This window comes from Ctenopharyngodon idella, chromosome 16, assembly GCF_019924925.1.
Source record: "Ctenopharyngodon idella isolate HZGC_01 chromosome 16, HZGC01, whole genome shotgun sequence".
NCBI classification, from domain to species: domain Eukaryota; kingdom Metazoa; phylum Chordata; class Actinopteri; order Cypriniformes; family Xenocyprididae; genus Ctenopharyngodon; species Ctenopharyngodon idella.
The window spans coordinates 11417353-11439814 of record NC_067235.1 but is presented as its reverse complement, the minus strand read 5'-3'; the positions used below and the strand labels follow the sequence as shown (position 1 = coordinate 11439814).

General features: G+C 37.8%; 1 protein-coding gene across 9 annotated transcripts in view; it reads left to right on the top strand.

The window, feature by feature from the left end:
- Positions 1-4047: 4047 nt before the first annotated feature.
- fam131bb (family with sequence similarity 131 member Bb) overlaps positions 4048-22462 on the top strand; it is a 66726-nt gene continuing 48311 nt past the window's right edge. For 5 of the 9 annotated variants that reach the window (XM_051866262.1, XM_051866259.1, XM_051866258.1 and 2 more), the window contains exon 1: positions 4048-4204. In XM_051866262.1, coding sequence (XP_051722222.1) covers positions 4177-4204 — 28 coding nt within the window. In that variant the 5' untranslated portion in view covers positions 4048-4176. The remainder of the gene's footprint in view (positions 4205-22462) is intronic. The other 4 variants (XM_051866260.1, XM_051866257.1, XM_051866264.1 and 1 more) reach the window with 2 other exon arrangements.

Genomic DNA, 22462 nt, shown 5'->3' with positions numbered 1-22462 from the left:
GTCTGACCTCACTGATGCTCTTGTGTCTTGTTGAACATTTAATTTCAAAAGCGTGGCGAAAAGCATTAATCCATCCCTTTCGCTGCTATAACAGTTTCCACTCCTCTGGGAAGGTTTTCTACACCATGTTGGAACATGGTGGCTGTGGGGACTTGCTCCCATTCAGACACGAGAGCATCAGGGAGGTCAGGCACTATTGTCGAGCGATGTGGCTTGGCTCGCAGTCAGCAGTAAAATTAATTCCATAGGTGTGTCAGGTCAAGTTCTTCCACAATGGACTCAGTAAACTTTTTCAATATGGATCTCACTTGCGAATTAAAAGGACCCTGTTGCAAATCTTTGAAATCACATACTTTCATAACGATGTTGTTTAAAGATGTCCTCATCCAAATGAATCAAATTTAACTTAATTAAACTTCAAAGGGGGTGTTCACATATTTTTGGCTATGCAGTTCTGTGCAATGTCTGCTGGGCCACATCACTGACTAAGACTGGTTATAAGAAGAATATTAATAGGATATTACTTTAATAAGAATAAAGTATAGCTATATTATGAGTTCATGGTTCTGTGTACATTTGAAATGAAATTGGTTTGCTCATCCTTAGAATGGGCCCATTGGGTGGCCATGTTAGCATGAGATTACACACAGTGTGGGTCTCCCGCTCTCTGCCCTCAGCTCCTTGCTTTTCTGTGCTCTGACAGAGAACAGACATTAATCATAGCACACTGAGAGACTGTATGTGTTAGGGTACTGACATATTGTATGTTTGTACTGTATGACAGGCACTAGGAAATTTGGAAAGAATACTAGCAGATAAGATTAGCAGATAAGCAGATAATGGGGCTGGATCCCAAAATGTAGGTTGTTTTTTTTTATTTTTATTTTTTACTAATAGATTGATGCCTTATAGGTCAGTGTGTACTCTCCTAGACCTGTGTGGTGAAGGTTGTAAATCTGTGTAGTGTTAACATTTCCATTTTTATGAGTGTCATTCAAAGTGTCAAGCGAACATGCACTACATAACACACGTGAAACACATGTTTGTTGTTCTGTCATTGTAAGGACTTCCCATTAATTTGGTTATCTGTTTTTTCAACACTTTACAATAATTTTCTATTTGTTAACATTAGTTAATGTATTAATGACATTATGAATTATCAATGGACAATACTTTTACAGCATTTATCATTCTTTATTTCCACATATACTACATTTTTAAAGGGTTAGTTCACCCAAAAATGAAAATTCTGTCATTAATTACTCACCCTCATGTCTTTCCACACCCGTAAGACCTTCGTTCATCTTCGGAACACAAATTAAGATATTTTTGATAAAATCCAATGGCTCAGTGAGGCCTCCATTGACAGCAAGATAATTAACACTTTCAGATCCCAGAAAGCTACTAAAGACATGTTTAAAACAGTTCATGTGACTAAAGTGGTTCTACCTTAATATTATAAAGTGACAAGAATACTTTTTGTGCGCCAGAAAAACAAAATAATGACTTTATTCAACAATATCTAGTGATGGGTGATTTCAAATCACTGCTTCATGAAGCCTCGAAGCTTTACGAATCTTTTGTTTCGAATCAGTGGTTCGGAGCATGTATCAAACTGCCAAAATGATTTCAGTAAAGTGTGACTTTGGCAGTTTGATACGCGCTCCGAACCACTGATTCGTAAAGCTTCGAAGCTTCATGAAGCAGTGTTTTGAAATCGCCCATCACTAGATATTGTTGAATAAAGTCATTATTATGTTTTTTTTTGGTGCACAAAAATTATTCTCGTCGCTTCATAACATTAAGGTTTAACCACTGTAGTCACATGAACTGTTTTAAATATGGGCATCTTTCTGGGCACACTCTGAAAGTGTTAATTATCTTGCTGTCAATAGAGGCCTCACTGAGCCATCGGATTTGATCAAAAATATCTTAATTTGTGTTAGAACAAAGATGAACGAAGGTCTTACAGGTGTGGAACGACATGAGGGTGAGTAATTAATGACATAATTTTCATTTTTGGGTGAACTAACCCTTTAATATATCAAGCTGTATAAATTTATATTAAGTATATGTATTGTAAACAAAAACAAACTAACAATAAACAATATTTATTTTAATATTTATTAATTATTAATCACATTGATCATTAACTAGTATATTGTTTTATAATATTTATTAATTAACGTTTACTTAGATTAACAAATGCTAAAAATGTGTTTATTGTTAGTTCATTATACTATGTTAATGATTTAAAGCTACTGTAAAAGATTAGATTTTCTGTTTAGATTTGTTATTAATTAGTTTTCTTATTCTTTAGGGGGTATTTGGTCCTCACAATGTAGGTAACATCTGACACACACACACACACACACACACACAGAGAGAGAGAGAGAGAGAGAGAGAGAGAGAGAGAGAGAGAAAGAGAGAGAGAGAGAGAGACAGAGAGAGAGCAAGAGAGAGAGAGAGGTTGAAGAGATCCTGCTTTCACAGTCTAGCAATTAACATATATTATTGTCTACAGATCCAATAGAAAATTCTAATTAATTCGATCAGGACTAATTCATTGGCTCATACAATAGGGCATGCTGATTTTCAAAGCCATACTGCATCACATTAGAACACACACACAGATAGTATAAGAGATGATAATCTATAAATAGCCAGGGCACAGTCAACTCTCCAGGATTGGGTAGATTACAGCTGGACTGCTGCGTCTAGCCGTCTTTTTGTGTACATACAGAATTAACCATCCCCCTCCCTCCCTCCCTCCCTCCCTTCATCCCTCCATTCATCCCTCCATTCATCCCTCCATTCATCCCTCCATCTCTCCATCTCTCTCCCTTTCTCACTCTCTCTCTGCTTAAATTTCCTCTTATGCCTCAACTCCCTCCCCCACCTCTCATTCTCTCCTCCTTTGTCCCTTTCTCTTACTCTCTTCTACTTTTAGTCTCATTGTTTCACTTTGAATACTAATTTACTCATCTCATCGTTAAACAGTTCGGTTTGAAATCCTCAATCCCTCCATCTCTCCCTGGCTGAACTCAAGGAAAAAAGGATTGACCCTCCATATTTATACCCAGTCTGCATCACTGAGCTTATGACAAATACACAGAGAAACAGCCCAGAACATGTATTATACATGAGAAAGAGAGAAGCAAAGATAAAGACATCACCTCATGGTAATTAAACGAATATGCCGGTCAGGATGGAAAGAAGGACAGGAAAAAGCAGAGTGAAAGAGATAGAGTGGGCGGCAGTGATCTCCAGATAACAAAGCCACTCCTCCTGTGTGTGTTTTTGCCACCAAGACAGAGGGAGGGACCAGAATGAACAGAATGACAGGAGAGAGAGAGAGCTTTCAAGTTTTGAGAGCCTTACAGGAATATCCTGTGGCGAGATCTCATGATTTTCCAGTATTGTGGTAATGAGTGTTTGTGCGGGTTTGGTTCAGTGGTCAGGGAAAGAGAGAGAGAGAGACATCTGTACTGCATTGTGAGAGCTCTAGTAATACAAGACAAAGAATCCCAGCCAAACAGGAGCGCACAGTTGCGGCAATAACAATGGAAACCTGCGCAACACACACGCATAATACATACAAATAAAAAAAACTTTCTTGCCATTTCCAGTTCTCTGTGAGGTTATATAATAAGATTTTATAGCATTATCTATTACAATGCAAAATTTATTTTTTCAAAGTTGTAAATAAAAGCTTACTGGACTATGTTTTAGAAGAAAATACTATTTCTGTCCTTCTGCTTCAAAATTTCATGTATAATTCAATGATTCTTTGTAATTATTTGTGAAATTTACTAGCATTTTTTTTTCAGTGTACAAATACACCTAGATAAAATGTTTACACATTTTCCAAACCTTATTAATTGAATAAAATGATTATGATACCCATAATCTGTGATTATAACTACATCAGTGTCGTAATAAGTGATAATATCGTTCATTTCTGATACATTGACTCACAGGCTAAAAGGTAAAACTGCACAAACAGAGAGAGAATGAGAGGAGGAGAGAGAGAGAGGGAGAGAGAGAGGGAGGGAGGGAGCAGCATGAGTGGAGAGAATCAGCAGCCAGAAAAGAGAAAGGAGAGAGAGGAGGAGAGAATGTATGGTGAAAGGCTAGCGCTTCCTTGCTTGTATCCAGGGCCTTTGTGAATAAACCATGGGATGTATCGGCTCCCGAACCCTCAGTAAGACCCTCTTTTTTTCTTCTACTTTCTGGCAGGGTGCACGTGAATGGGTGTATCAAGTGTTAGGGGTAATTATCGTGCCGGGAAGGGGGTTGCTGGTGTGTGGCTGGCGATTTTCGCTGCACGTTTAAGATGTGTGAAACGAATTTGGTGGAGGGAAACGTCAAACATCCAAGCTGTCACATTGTGCGTTTGCTGGCGTGTGCGGGCTTGCATGTGTGTTTGTGTGTGAGGATTCCAACCCACATCTCTTGATTTATGCTACTGCAAGGTCTCTGTGTGTGGGAGGCAGAGATGATGGAGGGATGAAATGCAGTGATAGAGCTTGTTTACGGCAATTACAGAGAGTGAAAATTTCTATTGTTGGAGATGCTCTTGTGGTATCGTGTTGCACATTGAAATCAGCTGGAAAGTGAGAGGGAGAGATAGGAAACATGCTGAATTTCATTGCAGTGAGAGGGAGATGGAGAGAGGTGTGGAGGGAGGGGTGGTACATGCAGGAGAACTGAGAGAAATGTGTGAGGGAGAAGAGGGAATCAGGTTGGGACCATCCTGAATCCGAAACACACTTGACGAGTAGTTCAGATGAATTATCAGTCCTAGCTCAATCGGTGGTACGTTAAAGGGGTAGTTTACAAAGAAATTAAAATTCTGTCATCATTTACTAACCCTTATGTCATTCCATAACATAAAAGAAGGTATTTTGAAAAATATCTTAAATATTTGTTTTTTTGTCCATTCAATGGAAGTCAATTGTTACCAAAACTGTTTAGCTTCAAAGTATCTTCTTTTGTGTTCTGCAGAAGACAGAAAGTCATACAGGTTTTGAACAACATGAGAGTGAGTAAATGATGACAGAATTTTCATTTTTGGGTGAACTATCCCTTTAAATACAGTTTAAAGTCAAATATAATCTTATTTAGAAAGAAATAAAGTACTTTAAAAATACGTTAGGGGATTCTTGAGGAGAATGGTTGGTAAATGTAGGCGAGACATTAATAGAATCATTTATTTTCCACTTAGTATTTCCTACAGCCTGCAATAAATCTGCTTTTAAACCAGATCACAGCATTCATTTGGTGCTTTTCCTTAAAAGGTTTGTGGCATCAGATTCTATATTCTATAGGTCTAATAGAAAATGTTTCAACAGCAACCATCCGTTTTTTGCTGTCCAAGAAATATGATCTAATATATGCTTCAACTTTTCATCTAATATATACCTCAACTTTAATTCTTGTTATGTAAGTTTTTTTTACTAAAACTTTTACTTGGTCAGACTTATTGATGAGAGAAGGTGAGCAATATAGCAGCTAAATTCTTCCTAAATTTGTTTAAAAGTTTACATTAGAGAATATGAAAATGTATTTTATATATATATATATATATATATATATATATATATATAGATATTAGTATTTTTCCAGTTCCTTTTAATGTGGGTAATGTGTACACGCAAGAGAACACTCATAACTATGTTGTTTATGAATAAACTGAGTGTTAATATTATTGTACATTTAATTTATAATATTTTAGAATACTGTATCATAATAATAATATTGTCTAATATTAATTGATTATTAAGGATAATGATTAATGATATCCATATAAGTAAGCAATAAGGGAAGAGAGGCTGTGCTGTATCGTGAATAAGTCACGGCTGAAGGGCATTGTTAGGCTTTGCGTCGTGCCTAACAACACCCTTCAGCCGTGACTTATTCACGATACAGCACCAGCCTCTCGTACCTTATTGCTTTTATAAAACGGTTACCACACAATACAAATATTAAAGACAAAAAATATATGTATCAATGCAACTTTCATGAAGTAAAATCACTAAAAGCTTTCCTTCCGCCGAAAAAAATAGTCCCTGACCGTGAACAGCAACAGAAGTTACATTATTACGCCATTAGATGGCAACAAAGACTGTCTTTATGAGTGTGTCAGTCAGAAGCGAAGACTTTTAAATTGAAAAGACTGAATTGTTGTGAACACGGAACAAGACGCAACTGACAAATGCTTTGACTAGCGCTGTCAGTCACGGGAAAACCCCTTAACTGTTAAAAGAACAAGATATTGCAGCGGACATTTAAACAGATTTTTTTTATTATGAACATAGGACCTAATGGAAAATGCTAAATCTGAATGCAGGTAATAAACTCGCTCACTCAATCTCTTTCTCACAATACTCTTCTACATAATACAGTAAGGTTCAATAAACAATATCAATTGAGAACAAACAGTTTACATTGCTAAGAGTGGTTGTTAGGATGTTGTGTAGTGATACACAGAACCGTTGAGTGAAGCGGTCACAGCCGTGTTTTATTGTGAATAAAACACAGCTATTGACCAATCAGAATCAAGGACAAGAACTAACCGTTTTATAATATGATTTCAAAGTGACATATTTCCCATTAGATGTTGACGAAGGGGTACTTAAGCCTTATTGATGGAGCTGTGGATGGGAAGCACTGCTTTAGACACTTTTTGGCACAGTTTGAGTTTCAGATGCGTTGTATCATGAGAAGTGGTGCAGAACAAACTAACTTTGTCCCAGAACAGTCACGCACATGTTCAACATCAGCACTATAGTACATTAAACCTCAGATGCAGAAACTGTGTCAAACTTCTCTTGCTGGGCCACCTGCCTCACATCCATGCAGAGAGAAGGAAAGAGAGCGAGAGAGAGGCAGAGGGAGGAACGGAAGAGAGGTGGGAGGGTTTGATAAATAGTGTTTATAACGCAGCGCAGCACTAAAATGGAGGTCAACACGCTGTGCGGGAACGGTACACATTCTGTTTTGAGGTACATAATCAAGAGCCGGAATCAATTCAGTCACACTACTTATGACATACTGTGAACCTCATTTAAATATGTGTTTCTGTACTGTTACATAAAAATGCTTTTTCCACAAACATTAATGGGTCTAAGTTTGCAAAAGAGGCTTCTGCATTAAATTTCACTAAAAATCATAATCTAAACAACAAATCGGTCATCATAACTTTTAAAATAAAATAACGAATAAAAAATATTATACACACAGTTATGTCACAATGCCTTGGCGAGTTTTCACATACAGTAAACACAGTCGGTTGTCTTAAATAAATGTTAAAATAGTTGTGAGAAACACAGATGTGCATCAATGTATTGGATCCATGGGTCTTAAAGTGACAGCAGCCTAATATACAGTATCTGCTGCTGTCTTGTTAATGTTAATCAAACAACAAAAGACAAAGATAAATTCATTCGCTGCTCTTGGCTGAATAACTTTTGTAGCTTTAAAAAAGATCAATGTATATTAATTCATACAGTGAAGTGTTTTATTTTACATTTGATTTTTCAATTGAATCTTTACTAAATACTTAAAACACCTAAAACATTAACATAAAACACTTTTTATTGCATTTGTATTTTTGACCTATTGTTTGCAATTTGCTTCTTTGGTCATATTTTGATTAAAAAAAAATAAAATAAAAGTTGTGTAAGACAAAAATAAACAAGATTTCGCCATTTTTTTTCTTCTGTCATGTACAGTGGCAAGAAAAAGTATGTGAACCACTTGCAGAATCTGTGAAAATGTGCAAAATTTCAACAAAATAAGAGAGATCATACAAAATGCATGTTATTTTTTATTTAGTACTGTCCTGAGTAAGATATTTTACATAAAAGATGTTCACATATAATCCATAAGACAAAAAAATAGCTGAATTTATTAAAATGACCCAGTTCAAGTTTGTGAACCATTGATTCTTAATACTGTGTGGTTACCTGGATGATCTACGGCTGTTTTTTGTTTTGTGATGGTTGTTCATGAGTCCCTTGTTTATTCTGAGCAGTTAAACTGAGCTCTGTTCTTCAGAAAAAATCTCCAGGTCCTGCAGATTCTTTAGTTTTCCACCATCTTTTGCATATTTGAACCTTTTACAGCAGTGACTGAATGATTTTAAAAATCCATCTTTTCACGCTGAGGACAACTGAGGGACTCAAACACAACTATTAAAAAAAGGTTCAAACATTCACTGATGCTTCAGAAGGAAACACGATGCATTAAGAGTCGGGGGGTGAAAACTTTTGAACAGGATGAAGAGGTCCAAATTTTTCTTATTTCACTTGAATATCAGTTTTTTTCATTTAGTACTGCCCTTCGGAAGCAACAGAAGATACTTGCATGTTTCCCGGAAGACAAATTAAATACAATTTACCTTGATCTTCAAATTTCAAATGTTTTCACACCCCATCTATTAATGCATCATGTTTTTGTAAATGAAAAGCATCAGTAAATGTTTGAACCTTTTTTAAAAGTTGTGTTTGAGTCCCTCAGTTGTCCTCAGTGTGAAAAGACGGATCTCAAAATCATTCAGTCACTGCTGTAAAGGGTTCAAATATACAAAAAATCCTTGAAAACTGAAGAATCTGCAGGACCTGGAGATTTTTTCTGAAGAACAGAGCTCAGTTTAACTGCTCAGGACAAACAAGGGACTCATGAAGAACCATCACAAAAAAAAACAGTTGTAGATCATCCAGGTAACCACACACAGTATTAAGAATCAAGGGTTCACATACTTATGAATGGGGTTATTTTAATAAATTCAGCTATTTTTTTTGTCTTGTCGATTATATGTAAACATCTTTTATGTAAAATATCTTACTCAGGACAGTACTAAATAAAAAATAACATGCATTTTGTATTATCTCCCTTATTTTGTTAAAATTATTAACATTTTCACAGATTCTGCAAGTGGTTCACATACTTTTTCTTGCCACTGTATATCCAGTGTCATACATAATATGGTAAATATGGAATCCTAATTATTAAAAAACATTGCAAATTTTCTGCAAAATTCTGGAAAAATCAGTCATTTTAATGGCAAGGGAAAAAAGAGAGATCCTGGTGGGATTGACTGTATAAAACAGGGAAATTACAGGTTATGGAGAGAATTCTGGGTCTAATTACATTTGGACACTTGGACAAAAGTTCAAGATCGAGTACTCTTTGGCCAGAAATATGTCATATGTGTGTATGTCAGTTAAAGGTGAAGTATTTTTTCTTTTTTCAGTGTTAAAATACTTCATCTTGTCCTAGCTTAATATGCTGACTTAACGTTAACTAGCCTGACAGAAGCACTGGCTCACAAACCCTGGGGGTTTGTAGGGGAACTGCAGGGGATTTGATATTTGATGAAAAGCTAATAATTAATTAAATCATTAAAAATGCTAAATTTAAATAATTTTTAAAAAATTAAACAATTTGTTTTAATTAATAAACTATTAAAACAAAACACATACTAAAAAAGATTCAATATTTTATTGTCATGTGACCAAGGCATTTGGTCCTAGAAATATGGTCCTGAAACTTCAGCCTCCAGTACTCAACATAAACATACAAGACCAGACAAGAGTATCAAACACCCGAATCATGTACTCAAGACACAACATAGAGCATGAGTATCCGGATCCCGACACTGAACCAAAAACCACTCAAAGCCGCAAAACGCACACAAAGACAGTAGAAGGCATGAGTGTCAGGATCCTGTCACCAAACTAAGAATCAAGACCAACCGAAACACTGTCCAACAGCGACACCACAGCGGGAGTCTGCGTCTTTCTTGCCTCCCCTGATCCCATTGATTTTAACAGACCCCCTAAAGTGTGTGTGGTGCGTTTGATGGCGAGTAATTGAGAATGAATGGGGGAAAGTTACGTGAGATGGGGTAATGCCTCCATCTTGCTATGATTGGATGTGATTGGTTATGATTGGTGAAATTAAAGGTATATCTTCATGTCTTTGACCAGTGTTTACCGAGCTTGATGACTGATCAGAAAATAAGTTGACTATTAAAAAGAATAGTTGAATATCAGTTCACAAATAAAATATATTGTTTAAATTGTTACTGCCTTTAGTTATTGTTTTGGAATAAATGTAAAAATACTTAAAAACACTAACTTGATGAGATTGATACTTGGTTTTAATAAATAGAACATTGTTCATGTAAAAAACTAAATAGATTTTTTTTTTTTTGATGTAATGTAAATTAATGTTTATTTAACCAGGAAAATATACATAGAAATATATAATATATATAAACAAACATTTAAAAAACTGAGGACTTTGCCTCATTTTAGAACACCTACATGAATAACTACATAAATGTTTACACAGGTACTTTAGTAATAATGAGGTAAAATCTGAACAGAGTCAACAGAGTGTGTGGCTCTTCATACACTATTACCGGGTAGAGTAAAGCAGACAGAATAGTATGAGACATCATCATCTGTATCAGTGAGTGCAGTGTAGGATTCTGGGTGTTTACCACTTTCTCTGTCCAGCTCTATAGCCGAATATCGATTTGTAAAGTGAAGCCTTATGATATGAAGCCAGTGGACGCCATAAAAGACTGGACACACTCTCATCCCGGATCCTGCTGAGATCACTATAGTAAATGATTCAAAACAAACAAGCAAATACAGCTTAGTACTGCGATAATGCAAATAATGCTTCATAATTTTGTTGCAGTAACAGATTTGGAGCAGAAATGTGTGGGCTTATAAACTGCCTTGAAAAGAAGTGCTTTTGGTTTTTTTGCGTCTATTATCACAGTCTCATCACAAAGGCTCAAAAGCAAAAATCACTATTCATCTTGGTACCAATAAATTAGGTTCTCACTTATTTATAAGATATGTGATCACAAAAAAACATTGTCCTGGATGCTTATTGATTTCATCATTTAATAGCACAGCAGTATTTCAAACATGCAATTATCTGTGTAACAGAGAGAAATAACTTTTCATTACTTTGAAAGCTTGTTCAATGGCCATTTTTGCATTAGTTTCTGCATCATCTCTGGTTCTAGTTTATTGTTATGTCAAAAATCACTCGACAGTATGTCTGTCTCACGGTTACGTTAGTTTCTTCGTGTTTTACTTTGGCTTCCCCTGTTTCTGTTCGCCTCTTCTTATTTCTTTTGTTTCTATGGACACTGATTATGTTATACACCTGTTTCGAATTCTGTTCATTAGCTTTCTTGTGTATTTAAGTCCTTAGTTTCCTCTGTTCATTGTTCCGTGTCATCTTTGTATTACGTGGTTATTTATATTATTCCTGGCATTCTTCTACGTGTTCCCTTTGTGGATTTATTATTAAAGACTTTTCTTGAATCTCCATCGCACTCAATACTACATCCACAACACGTTACAGAACATGGAACCCCACAACAAAACTTAAAATGGACTTACCAGCAGTCCGCCTGCTCTGCCTAGAGCAGGAGCAGCATAACCTCGAGGACCACACAAGGGACTTCTTAGACCTGGCGTGCTTCACACACAACCCAGATCACTCATTTTGTGTGTTCTACTTCACCAGCCTCAGCGAGCGCCTACCTGGTGATGGTCCTCGGGGGAATTTCACCGCATTTGTGGAGTGGGTGCTGGTGAACAACAGATCTCCTTTACCATCTGCCCCACTGAGGAGGACATCACCAGACCCACTCCAGACCCAGAGCCCAGCCAGACTTCAGCCACGCCCACCATGAAGACAGCACCAGAGCCGAATACTGACGCCATCTTTGTCCCACATAGTGTCTGACCAGGTGTGTGATCATTTTAGTGGAGTACAAAGGGCATAGGATGGAGCCTCGCCCATACTCCCACCGCTAAGGTTAAGCTACATTTGGCTTCTGGGAATTATTTGGAGGATTTGGAATAGGATATTCTCCAAAGTCTCCCGTCGCAGATGGTCCTGCATCTCTGCTGGTCCCGCCCAGCTCCAAGTCTCCTGCTGGTCCAGCCCAGCTCCAAGTCTCCTGCATCTCTGCTTGTCCCACCCAGCTCCAAGTCTCTTGTGTCTCTGCTGGTCCTGCCCAGCTCCATGTCTCCTGTGTCTCCATTGGTCCTGCTCAACTCTAAGTCTCCTATGTCTCTGATGATCCCACCCAGCCTCCCTCTCCCACTTCCTCTACCAAAGACAGCAAGTCTTTCGGCCCTGGCTCTGCTAGCTCTGTTGACTCAACTCTGCTGCATTGATTTGCCTCGGGTCTTCCAGTCTGCAGCTCCTCCTTGGCAAAGGGATCCCTTGGCTCCACCACCAGGTGCTGATTTCATCACTCCACCTCGGACCGTCAACCAGTCAGCTCAACTTTAGCTCCTCCCTCCCTTGGCTCCACCTTGGACCATTGTCCTCACGGTTCCACCGGGCTCCCTTGTCTCTCCGGCTGCACCTTGGTCAGTCACCGCTCTGTCTACTATGCCATTGACTTCCAAGCCTTTAACTGCACTTCGTTCCTCCACCCCTTTAGCTATGTCTTCCCTCCAGCTTGGTCCCCAGTCCCTCTGGCTCCGAATCAGTCCTCTAGCACCAGGGCTCCACCTCAGATGCTCCTCGCTGTGGCTTACCGATCAATCACTTGCTCCCATCAGCTCTTTGGCTCTGCCTCCACCTCCATTAGCTCTTTCTCAGTCTGTCATCCTCCTGGCTCCGTCTGCCAAGTCTCCACCATAACTCCTTCTTCCCTCGACTCCACCATGGGCCTGGCTGTCTTTTGGGTCACATGCATCCTTCCTCTGTCATCGCCTCCCTGGCTCCTCCCTTCATCATCTCCGCATTTCCCTCTGCGAGCCCCTCCTTGGTTTCATCCTTCACCAGCTCCGTGTCCTCCACTGGAATCCCCTCTGTACTCTGCTGAAGTATTATCAGTAGCACGAGGACACGCCTTCCAGGAGTTTGTTTCTATAGACACTGATTATGATTCCTTGTTTATTTCTACGGACACTGATTATGTTATGCACCTGTTTCAAATTCCATTCTTTAGGCTTCTTGTGTATTTAAGTCCTTAGTTTCCTCTGTTTATTGTTCTGTGTTGTCTTTGTATCACATGGTTGTTTTTTATAATATTCTTGGTGTTCTTCTACGTGTTCCCTTTGTGTATTTATTATTAAAGACTGTTTCTTGAAACTCCATCGTCATGCTCTCATTACTACAGCCACAACATATTACAGTCTGGTTTGTTCTTTGGCATCAAATAAGTGTGCTTTCTACAATATCTGCTAAATAATTCTGCACATCCTCAGTTGTGACCCAGATGTCAGACCGTAAGGCTGGAATCACACTGGAAAGGTGCTTTATAAAACAACCGAATCAGGCTGAAAAAACACATTCCTCCCTCTGTGAAATAACTCGCTCTGATACTCAAAATCTTTTAGTCAAAAGCCATTTAAGTTAGTGCCAAAAAGTGAAATCGCATAGCATAGTAAAATCGTATTGCATGCTACACGATAGTTAGAGACATCTTGAATCAAAGGCATGGGAATTCTTCTCAATTTCTATTTGCGCTATGGATGATTTTAGGGTAAACATTAATAAAATTATATTACTGAGTGAGCGAACAGTGTTCAAAGTTCACCAAGGCCAAAAATAATTATTTATATTTTGAGGTCAGGTCATCCTTCCATGTTTGTCATGTCCAAGAGTAAAGAAAAGAAGTTCTGGCTGCAAATGTTTTTTGTCTTGTATGACTTTCGCTCTAAGCTGCAGCAAAAGCACTGGAGTTCTGATGATTTGTGCTACCTGCTCAGATTGTTAAGTTAGAGTTAAAACAGTAGGTAGCACATTTTGACAAGGAAAAATGCTACCTATCAGATCTGGTTTCAGGAAACCATTCAGGCTCGGAGTCAGCATGGCGAGTACCCCTGTAAGTACACAGAGACCTATCATAAACTACAGGAAAGTTGCTGACCGCTAAAATTAACTTCTGCACTACAGGATAGTGACAGATCATATGCGCTTCCTTGACTTTATTCCTATTGGCTGTCGCTCCCAAAAGTTGCTCTTCATTTGCATAAAGTTAAACATATAGTATCTCAACTTTGTCACATCGCTGGACACGCTATCATCCTGTCTCCAACTGTCACTGTCACTTGTGTTGCCTGAAATCACCAGCTCTCCATTGAAATTAATGGAATCATGTCGCTTTGTCACTGTGATGCTGGTAGTGTAGTGTAGTGTAGTAGTGCAACATCAAAGTGATTGAGAAACATCATTCGCAACCAATTTTACTTTTGTAATGTGGAGTGAAACTGGGTATTTAGCAAGAAATAATGAGTGGGGCTTGGTTTTATTCATGAGGAACTGATTCAGAATCAGAGTTAGAATGTGGATTTGATAAAGCAGTACTTTGGCTATTGGTTCAGACAAAAATGAAAACTTACCCTCGTGTCATTCCAAACCTGTATGACAGTCTTTCTTCTGAGGAACAAAAAAAGAAGAAATTTTGAACAAATAAGATTGGAACCCATGTGCAAGTGACATCAGTGGACAAGGATTTATTTCAGAGGAAGGTGTATCAATGAATCACACAATAATATTAAGAAAATAAATCATGTTAACTTAAACATGCACAAAAAACTTGTACATATATCTTAAACAAAGCGTGGAAACAATTAACTGCATTAACACAAATTCCTTTATACATTGCCAATTTAAACAACAGAAGCCTGCACAGAACTAATACGTTTTAACCACATTAGATGATACCTGAGACTTTAATGTATGGATGAGCAGGGCTGAGTGAGTGAGTGAGGCCTGTTGTGCATCTGGCAGGTAAGCTCAGCACTTTCTGAACTCAGTGCAGCATGCCGTGGGCTTTGGCATGAGTCCGCAGCGAGAGCTTCATAATGATCCCCTTGCTGCTGTGTCTCCAGCTGCCTGACTCAGCAAATAATAAAGCAAATAACACACGCACACATTCAAAACCCAGACTGGAAATATGTTTTGTAAAATGTTCACTATAGTAAATAAGTGAATGAGTGTGACTCGGGCATGGAGCTTAAGTGACTTGTAGTAATGTTGTACTTGACATGCAGAGTGTGGTTTATTCCCAGGACTAAACTCTTTGCAAGAGTGGCATTGTTCCTCAGGGAGTGTTATGACTCCTGACTGGGTTTGCATGTGTGTAGAGCAGGTTTTTATATTAACCCTGTAATGTCTGCCAATAGTCAGAAAAATCAAAATGGTCTTTTCTTCTTCTTCTTCTTCTTCTTCTTTTTTTTAAATTTTAGACAAAAAAAATTTAAAATTCAATTTATAAAAGTTCTGTTTGTTTAAGTATCATATTTGATACATCAGGCTTTTGGCTCATATAGTGAGAATATGGACCTCATTCTCAGGGAGGAAAAAGCACAGTTTAGTTTTATTCAGCAAAAATATGCAATTTAGCAATTGCTGATATATATATATATATATATATATATATATATATATATTGCCAAAAAGTAAGATGAAATCGATAAGATCTTTATAACAACTACCTATTTACATAAAATGCATATAATTTGTTACTCTATATCTTCCAATAATATGTAATCTAAGCTGATATTTAAATGCTTAGCCAAAGCTCTGTAGTTTGTATTATAGGGCAAGAGACATTTCTCAAAGGCCTGAGTTTATCTTAATCTATAGTTAATCTTATTCTATACTTTATAAGGTGTGCATATTTACAATTATACTAAAAGGCCTTTTACTTGCTAAAAAAGTATAGACTATCAAATCACAGGACAGAAGGCATGTATACTGTAGTAGATTGTTTCAGCAAAGTTTGTAACATATGGCTTTGCTGAATTTAGAGACCTTAGAATTTGTATAGGGTTAATTACAGGAGCTTTCTAAGCCATTAATTATTAATTGATTAATTTTTGCCTGTTTTTTTTGAGTTATTATTGCTGACTTCTTCACTTTATGGTAACATATAGCTTTAGAGGCATTCTACAGTTGTGAGTGCACCTCAGGAAATAAAAAAAAAAAAACTTTTGTCATGTCCAGATGAAGCCATAAAAAGTTAACATGAAACGCCCTTCACCGCTTAATTAGCTTCTGCCACGTGGATTTTCAACTAGAAAAAAAATATTTATATTGGGCAGAATTTTTATCCATTGTGAATTGATTGGATTGTGAAAAGTGAACAATGCGTGAATAGAGCCAGGTGGCTGGAGGGGAGGGGGTGGAAAATAAGATGGATTCTTAATGTTATCCGAACAGGAGAATTAAGCTGAATAAGATTAACAAAACACTCAATTTTTAATTAATTAGTGATTTTTACACTCAAACCGCCCTGCAGCTGCTTCTAAAGATTTAACTGGTCATCATGCTATTCAGTGCTGATTGCCTGCACAATGTTGAAACAAATACTAACCCCGAACCCTGACTTACACTATAACTTTAACCTTAGCAGAGTAGGTTGCACATCCTGATAAATAGTTTAATAATTTGTGACGCCTCTGATCCATCCAAAATTTTTCTGAACTGAATCCATGAAGTATGACCTTTTCTTTACTGGTGACTGCTTGATTTAGTTGACCAATAAAATTGGCTGTGGAATGGATGCGCTTAACTGCTTTGGGGGTGTAAAACGTGGTTACTGAAATAAAGTGCGTAGTCTAGTATTTGGCTGTGACGTCGCCCATCACCTTGAGGGGCAACCAGTCACCCTTATATAGTATGAAATTGATTTTTTTTTTCTCTAGGCCACTGATCTCCATGTGAGAGCAAATATTTAGCACAACAATTGTAAACTAAAGCAATAAGCCCTGAGAAGCAGTGGTTTACAGTGAATTTAGAAGAGCTAAGGGGCCTTGTTCGGAGTGGATTGCCTAAACCCCCCTTTAGCTGTTCTAAATTCACTGTTAATCACGGCTTCACGGGGCTTATTGCTTTTATAAAATGGTTATTCCACATACCTGGCAAGGTTCATTTTCTTAAACCTTGCAGTGACGCAGTAATACTGATGTAATGCGGTCACAGGTGTATGTTTTTAGAGTAATTTACAACGTCTTCGAACACACCTCAACCAATCATAATCAAGGACCAGAACTATCCGTTTTATAAATTGTGTTTTACAAACACTATACTTTAAAGGATTAGTTCACTTTCAAATAAAAATTTCCTGATAATTTACTTACCCCCATGTCATCCAAGATGTCCATGTCCTTCTTTCTTCAGTCCAAAAGAAATTAAGGTTTTTGATGAAAACGAACGCGGCACCAGTTCCATTTTTTCCGTAAGTTGAAAAGGGAAGGCGTAGGACATTTAGCGTAAGCTTTTTGAAGAATACGGAATCGCGTTCTGGTGGAAGCACTTGTGATGCGATCATTTGTGCCTATATAAAGCATATACATTTTTATTTTTTTTTTATAAAATGACCAATCGTTTCGCTAGATAAGACCCTTATTCCTCGTCTGGTGTCGTTTAAAGCCCTTTGAAGCTGCACTAAAACTGTAATTTTGACCTTCAACCGTTTGGAGACCATTGAAGTCCACTATAAGGAGAAAAATCCTGGAATGTTTTTATCAAAAACCTTAATTTCTTTTCGACTGAAGAAAGAACGACATGGACATCTTGGATGACATGGGGGGTGAATAAATTACCAAGAAATTTTTATTTGAAAGTGAACTAATCCTTTAAGTAGCATCTAAATTTACATCATAAATCTATTTGAACTAAGATAACACATATCTGAATTGTTTGAAGGTTTTATCTTCTTATTTCTTCTATAATTATGACAAAGCTGTTGTTTCAACAGTTATTGAGCGGAGGAAATATAAACATGATTTCTTAAATTTATCTATAATTTTAGTTTGATTTGTTTAATGTATTAATAATAATATATTATTTTGAATAATTTTAAGTCATCGTAGCTTTTTGTGAAAGTAAAAGGTCTGCAAATGTTCAAAGATCAAAGTGCACAACAGATGTTATTAAAGTTATTGTCTCCCAAAAGAAAGAACCGATTCTGAACTGCCTGAAAAGAGTAGTCAGTAATTCCCGTCTAACTTCCTACACAAACCTATAGGTCTGTAACAAATTTGCATAATGCCAGCATATGGTTTTCATTTGCTGCCTGTGATCGTCTATTTTGACCAGCCCTCAAACACTGTAGTTGTAGATGAGACTGGAAGAGTTTGGTTTGTGTTGTCAGCATGTCGAGAAGACACTGTTTTCTGCACTTTCAAAGGATGAGGACTCTGATACGGCAAAACCACCGCCATATACTGTTCATATCACTGTGTATACAAGCGATGAGGAAGCCTCCGGAGCTGAAAATTCAGATGTGTTAATGGGAGTTTTGTTTATCTCAGAAAGGAGGGGCTTGGAGAGACTGAATCGTTTATTGAGCCATTTCAGACTCTGTGGGAAAAGAGGTGCTGTATATAATGATAAAATTAGTGTTTTTTGACCTTGAATGCATGTAAACCTATTGTAGGGGACCTCCAAAACAAAATTAAGAACCTTTAAAATGGCTAATAGGGGTAGCCTACTTTAAGACTATAATTTTTTTTAAATATTTACCTAAATCATAAAATATATATAAAAATGCTTGTTTGAACTAAGTCAAGCACTCATTTAACATTCAGAAAAATAACAGGCAGCAGTGAGTGGCCTTTAACACATCTCTCGCCTCCATTTGGTTCGACTGTATGGCATCTGTGATATTATGTTACTAAGGGACACCCACTTAATGATATATGATTACTAAGAGCACTTTCTCTCATAGACACACAAAACTAGCCCATCTTTTCTATTGTTGTCAGCATTGAATAACAACGCCCTTACAAAAGAAGCTTGACTTAAACCGAGAGCCTTGAGGATTGAGGCAATACAAAGAATAAGTTCCTCAAAAGGAGACTCCAGTATTCCCATCATTAAGAGCTGCAGTGCTCTTCTGCAGTCACACATACATCGCGTGAATAACCGCAATATGTTGTTTAAAGAAATAGATTAATCGTTGTGCTGCAGAAATAGAGCCTGCTGCAGGCAGACAGACGGACAGACATTAATTACACAGGGTCACACCCCTCGCACGGGTCGCGTGAGTTAGCTGATAATCATCAGCAGCAGCATCCAGTGCAGGAGCACAGCATACAGCAGCCATGAGCAGCTGGAACCGCCGCTTTCTCTCTCAAACACACACTTCAGTGTTGAAATGAGCTGACATTCACCGAACCGTCCTATGTTGAAGGAATTCCTCTCAGTCAAGGGATATTCATAGATTGGCAGAGGCGGATAGCGTCTTTCTTTGCGGCGGTTGTCATAATAGCTACAGCTGCAGGAGACGCGATGTGGCTGATGCGGGTCCTTCGTTCCGCACGGCCGCGCTTCTCTCTGTCTCACACACATTCTTCTTTTTCTCTCTCATCCCTTTCTCTCCTCTTCAGCTTTGCGTCGTTACTAGCAGAGCTGCGCCATGGTTTGGCCGCAGGGGAGGTATCAGAGAAAAAGAGAAGCGCTGGGGAAAACGAGCCGGCTCATTGTACAGGATCATATGCTCGCATGTTATTGCTCCATATGCAGCAACTTTCTGCAGATTTCATTGACAGATTTAATCCCAATTTTTTCGTAGGCGAGGATTAAACTTCACTAAAAGCAAAAACAAAGATTAGAGGGAAAATAATTCGTTTTGGATGTCATTTAATGCATGAGTGGGAATTTGTTGCAGTAATGATGCGGGGAATGCTTTAGATTGGATATCATTAGCCTCAAGCAGTGGTGTTGTTGATAATACTGGGAATCCCAGTGGAGGTTTGTAAAATTAGAATATAGAAAGCATATTACTAGTTTAACTGGTTTGTTTATGGTCTGGCTGTGGTTGTTATGGAAGAAAAGAATCCTGTATGTAGGTTATAAATGCGGTCACACGATCCATTCACTTTCTAACGCAGAAGAGTTGAAAATGCAAGTGTATGTGAAGTTATAGGTGTTATAGGTGAATATGTGAATGCTTTTCAGTCAGAATCTCATAATTACGGTGATTTCGGCATGGCACTCACCTTAACATTAATGACACAGACGGCAGCAGGTATCCATCTTATTCCAAATAGCCTAATGCGTTTCGAATTATGGGTTGCACTTCCGGTTTGGGGAACTTCCATTTAAAAAGACTGAAACGAATCGTTTCAAATCATAAGGTTGCCCTACAAATAAAGCTTATCCGTCAGTTTGACTGAATGAGCTGTCAATTTTTCTTTCATATTTTATTTTCAGACATCATGAGAATAACGCTTGGTATTTTATGTTGTAACAATGTTATAATCTTTTCAGTTGCTGCTTTCTATCCTCGTATTTATTTTCTTTTGTACCTTTGCATAACTGTAATAGAATGAAGGACAACATATACTGCACATTTGTGGTCTGTTCTCCCGACATAATTTATGATATGTCCCATTAATAATTCACTGGAATGCAAGAAGAATCTCTCGTTTTTCTCCTCAAAGCCTCACGTCTCTTTCCAGGTTTGTTTTCACAGGTAAATAAAATTTATTATCTGTAAAAATGATGGAAATCACTTTGAAATAGTATCACGCAATGCTGAAGTTCATGAACATTTTTTATTAAAGGTACAATATGTAATATTTTTGCAGTAAAATATCCAAAAACCACTAGGCCAGTGTTATATATGTTGTTCACTTGAATACTTACAATAGATGTTTCCAACTATTTGGAAATCGTGAGAAAATTGCAATTTTAACCAAGGCTCCGGGACGTGTGAGGAGTCGCCTGTCAATTGCGTCATACCCGCGTTACCCTCGGTTTCCGGTTTTATTTTGTAGAAACCATGGAAACACCAAAGACCCTTTAATAGACAAGGGAACAACTGTTTTGATATATTTATAGACAGAAAACGAATTGTTATATAGCTCAACACGTTTAGTCTTATTGTTTAAATCAATTTTCTTGATTTTTTTCGAGTACCATGATTTACCATGCCTCAGAGAAAAACACTATTTTGTCAAATAGCTAACATAGCATAATCAGATGCAGCTTTATTTTTATTAACAGTAATACATAATTTTCTCCGTCATACAATACGTTTTAAAATTAATTGCATGCCATTTATCAACACAAGACATCCAATATTTGATATGATATTCTAAAATCGATCTATCTTACTGCAGTGTGCAACAAGTGTCTCACAGCAGCTGCCGAGGGAACGCACAGAGTAACGTTATAACATCATTTTCAACACACACAAATGTATCTAATATGATACACAGAGCTTTGTTACCTCATACTCATGACCGGAGAAGCGGAAGCGGCGCCGGCGACTGTGTCATAATAAAAGTTCTGCTGCTCGTGAGGCGTGTGTTGCGCAATCACTAAAGCGGCCTCGTTCAGCTCCAACAATGCTCGGCCCTGCTCTGCTTCATACTACAGTAACGTTAATAATCTCATCCATGAACATGAGTTCTTCCTGACTCCAATCCCTATTCTTTTGCACCGTCCGTTGAGGTGGAGACCACATGTCCCAAGATTCCGCTCTAAAACCTGGCGTCATCAAGCTACGCCTTTGTTTTGAATAGGCTTCTAGCGATCTCTAGCGGACAAAATTATTACATATACATAATTATTACACCTTTAAGGCAACGTATATTACAATACAGATATATATCACTATAGTTATATTTAACCCGTCCGTTATTGCAGTGGAAAGAATCGGGCTTTTTCATGGCCTGTTGAAAGTCCTTTGTTGATGCTTTTGCACTTTTAATTGTCCTTTTAATGTTCTATGGTTGAAGGGTGAGTAGAATAATGTCATCTCATTGTACCCAGTTTAAAAAAAAAAAAAAACGTATTATTGCGTTCATAGAGCGAGCCTTTCACTGACTGTTTACAGCTTAACGGAAGTTACAACCATAATTCGTGCAAAGCGTCATGGGGCATAGGAATAAGGTGGATAGAGCTCCGGCAGTCACGTGACCCGTTCTGTTTACACCACCATGCTGCCAGGCAGGGACAGCCGGGAGCAAATATGAAATGAATGGCGCCAGCATCAGTTTCAAGGCAACAGAGTTCACTGTGCACTTTAATTAAAAAAATATAGACATGTACATAGCAAAACATAATAATAGATCCCTATAATGCCCCGGGGTGCTTTTAACGTGTATCGATAAAGGAACGGATAGCTTTTTTGACCTGCAGTATCCTGATATGTACAACTACCTAATCAACTTTCCCCCGTCCTACTCTGGAGACTCTTTAAAAGCATACAAAAACCTGGAGGGGTACAAATGGTCACAATCTAATTTTGTGATGGATGTTCAACTTTGGAGTCTGCCGGCTAAAACCTGCTTCGTCGTCATTGGAAGGGTCAACTGTGTTGTTAGGTAACGTAATCGGCCCTAGCTGTCCTTGTTTGTAGGTATAGCAGCATAGCTATATCACCGTGAGTACAGTAGACATCATAAATGTCATGAAATCTTAACCCGTTCAATCCCAAATT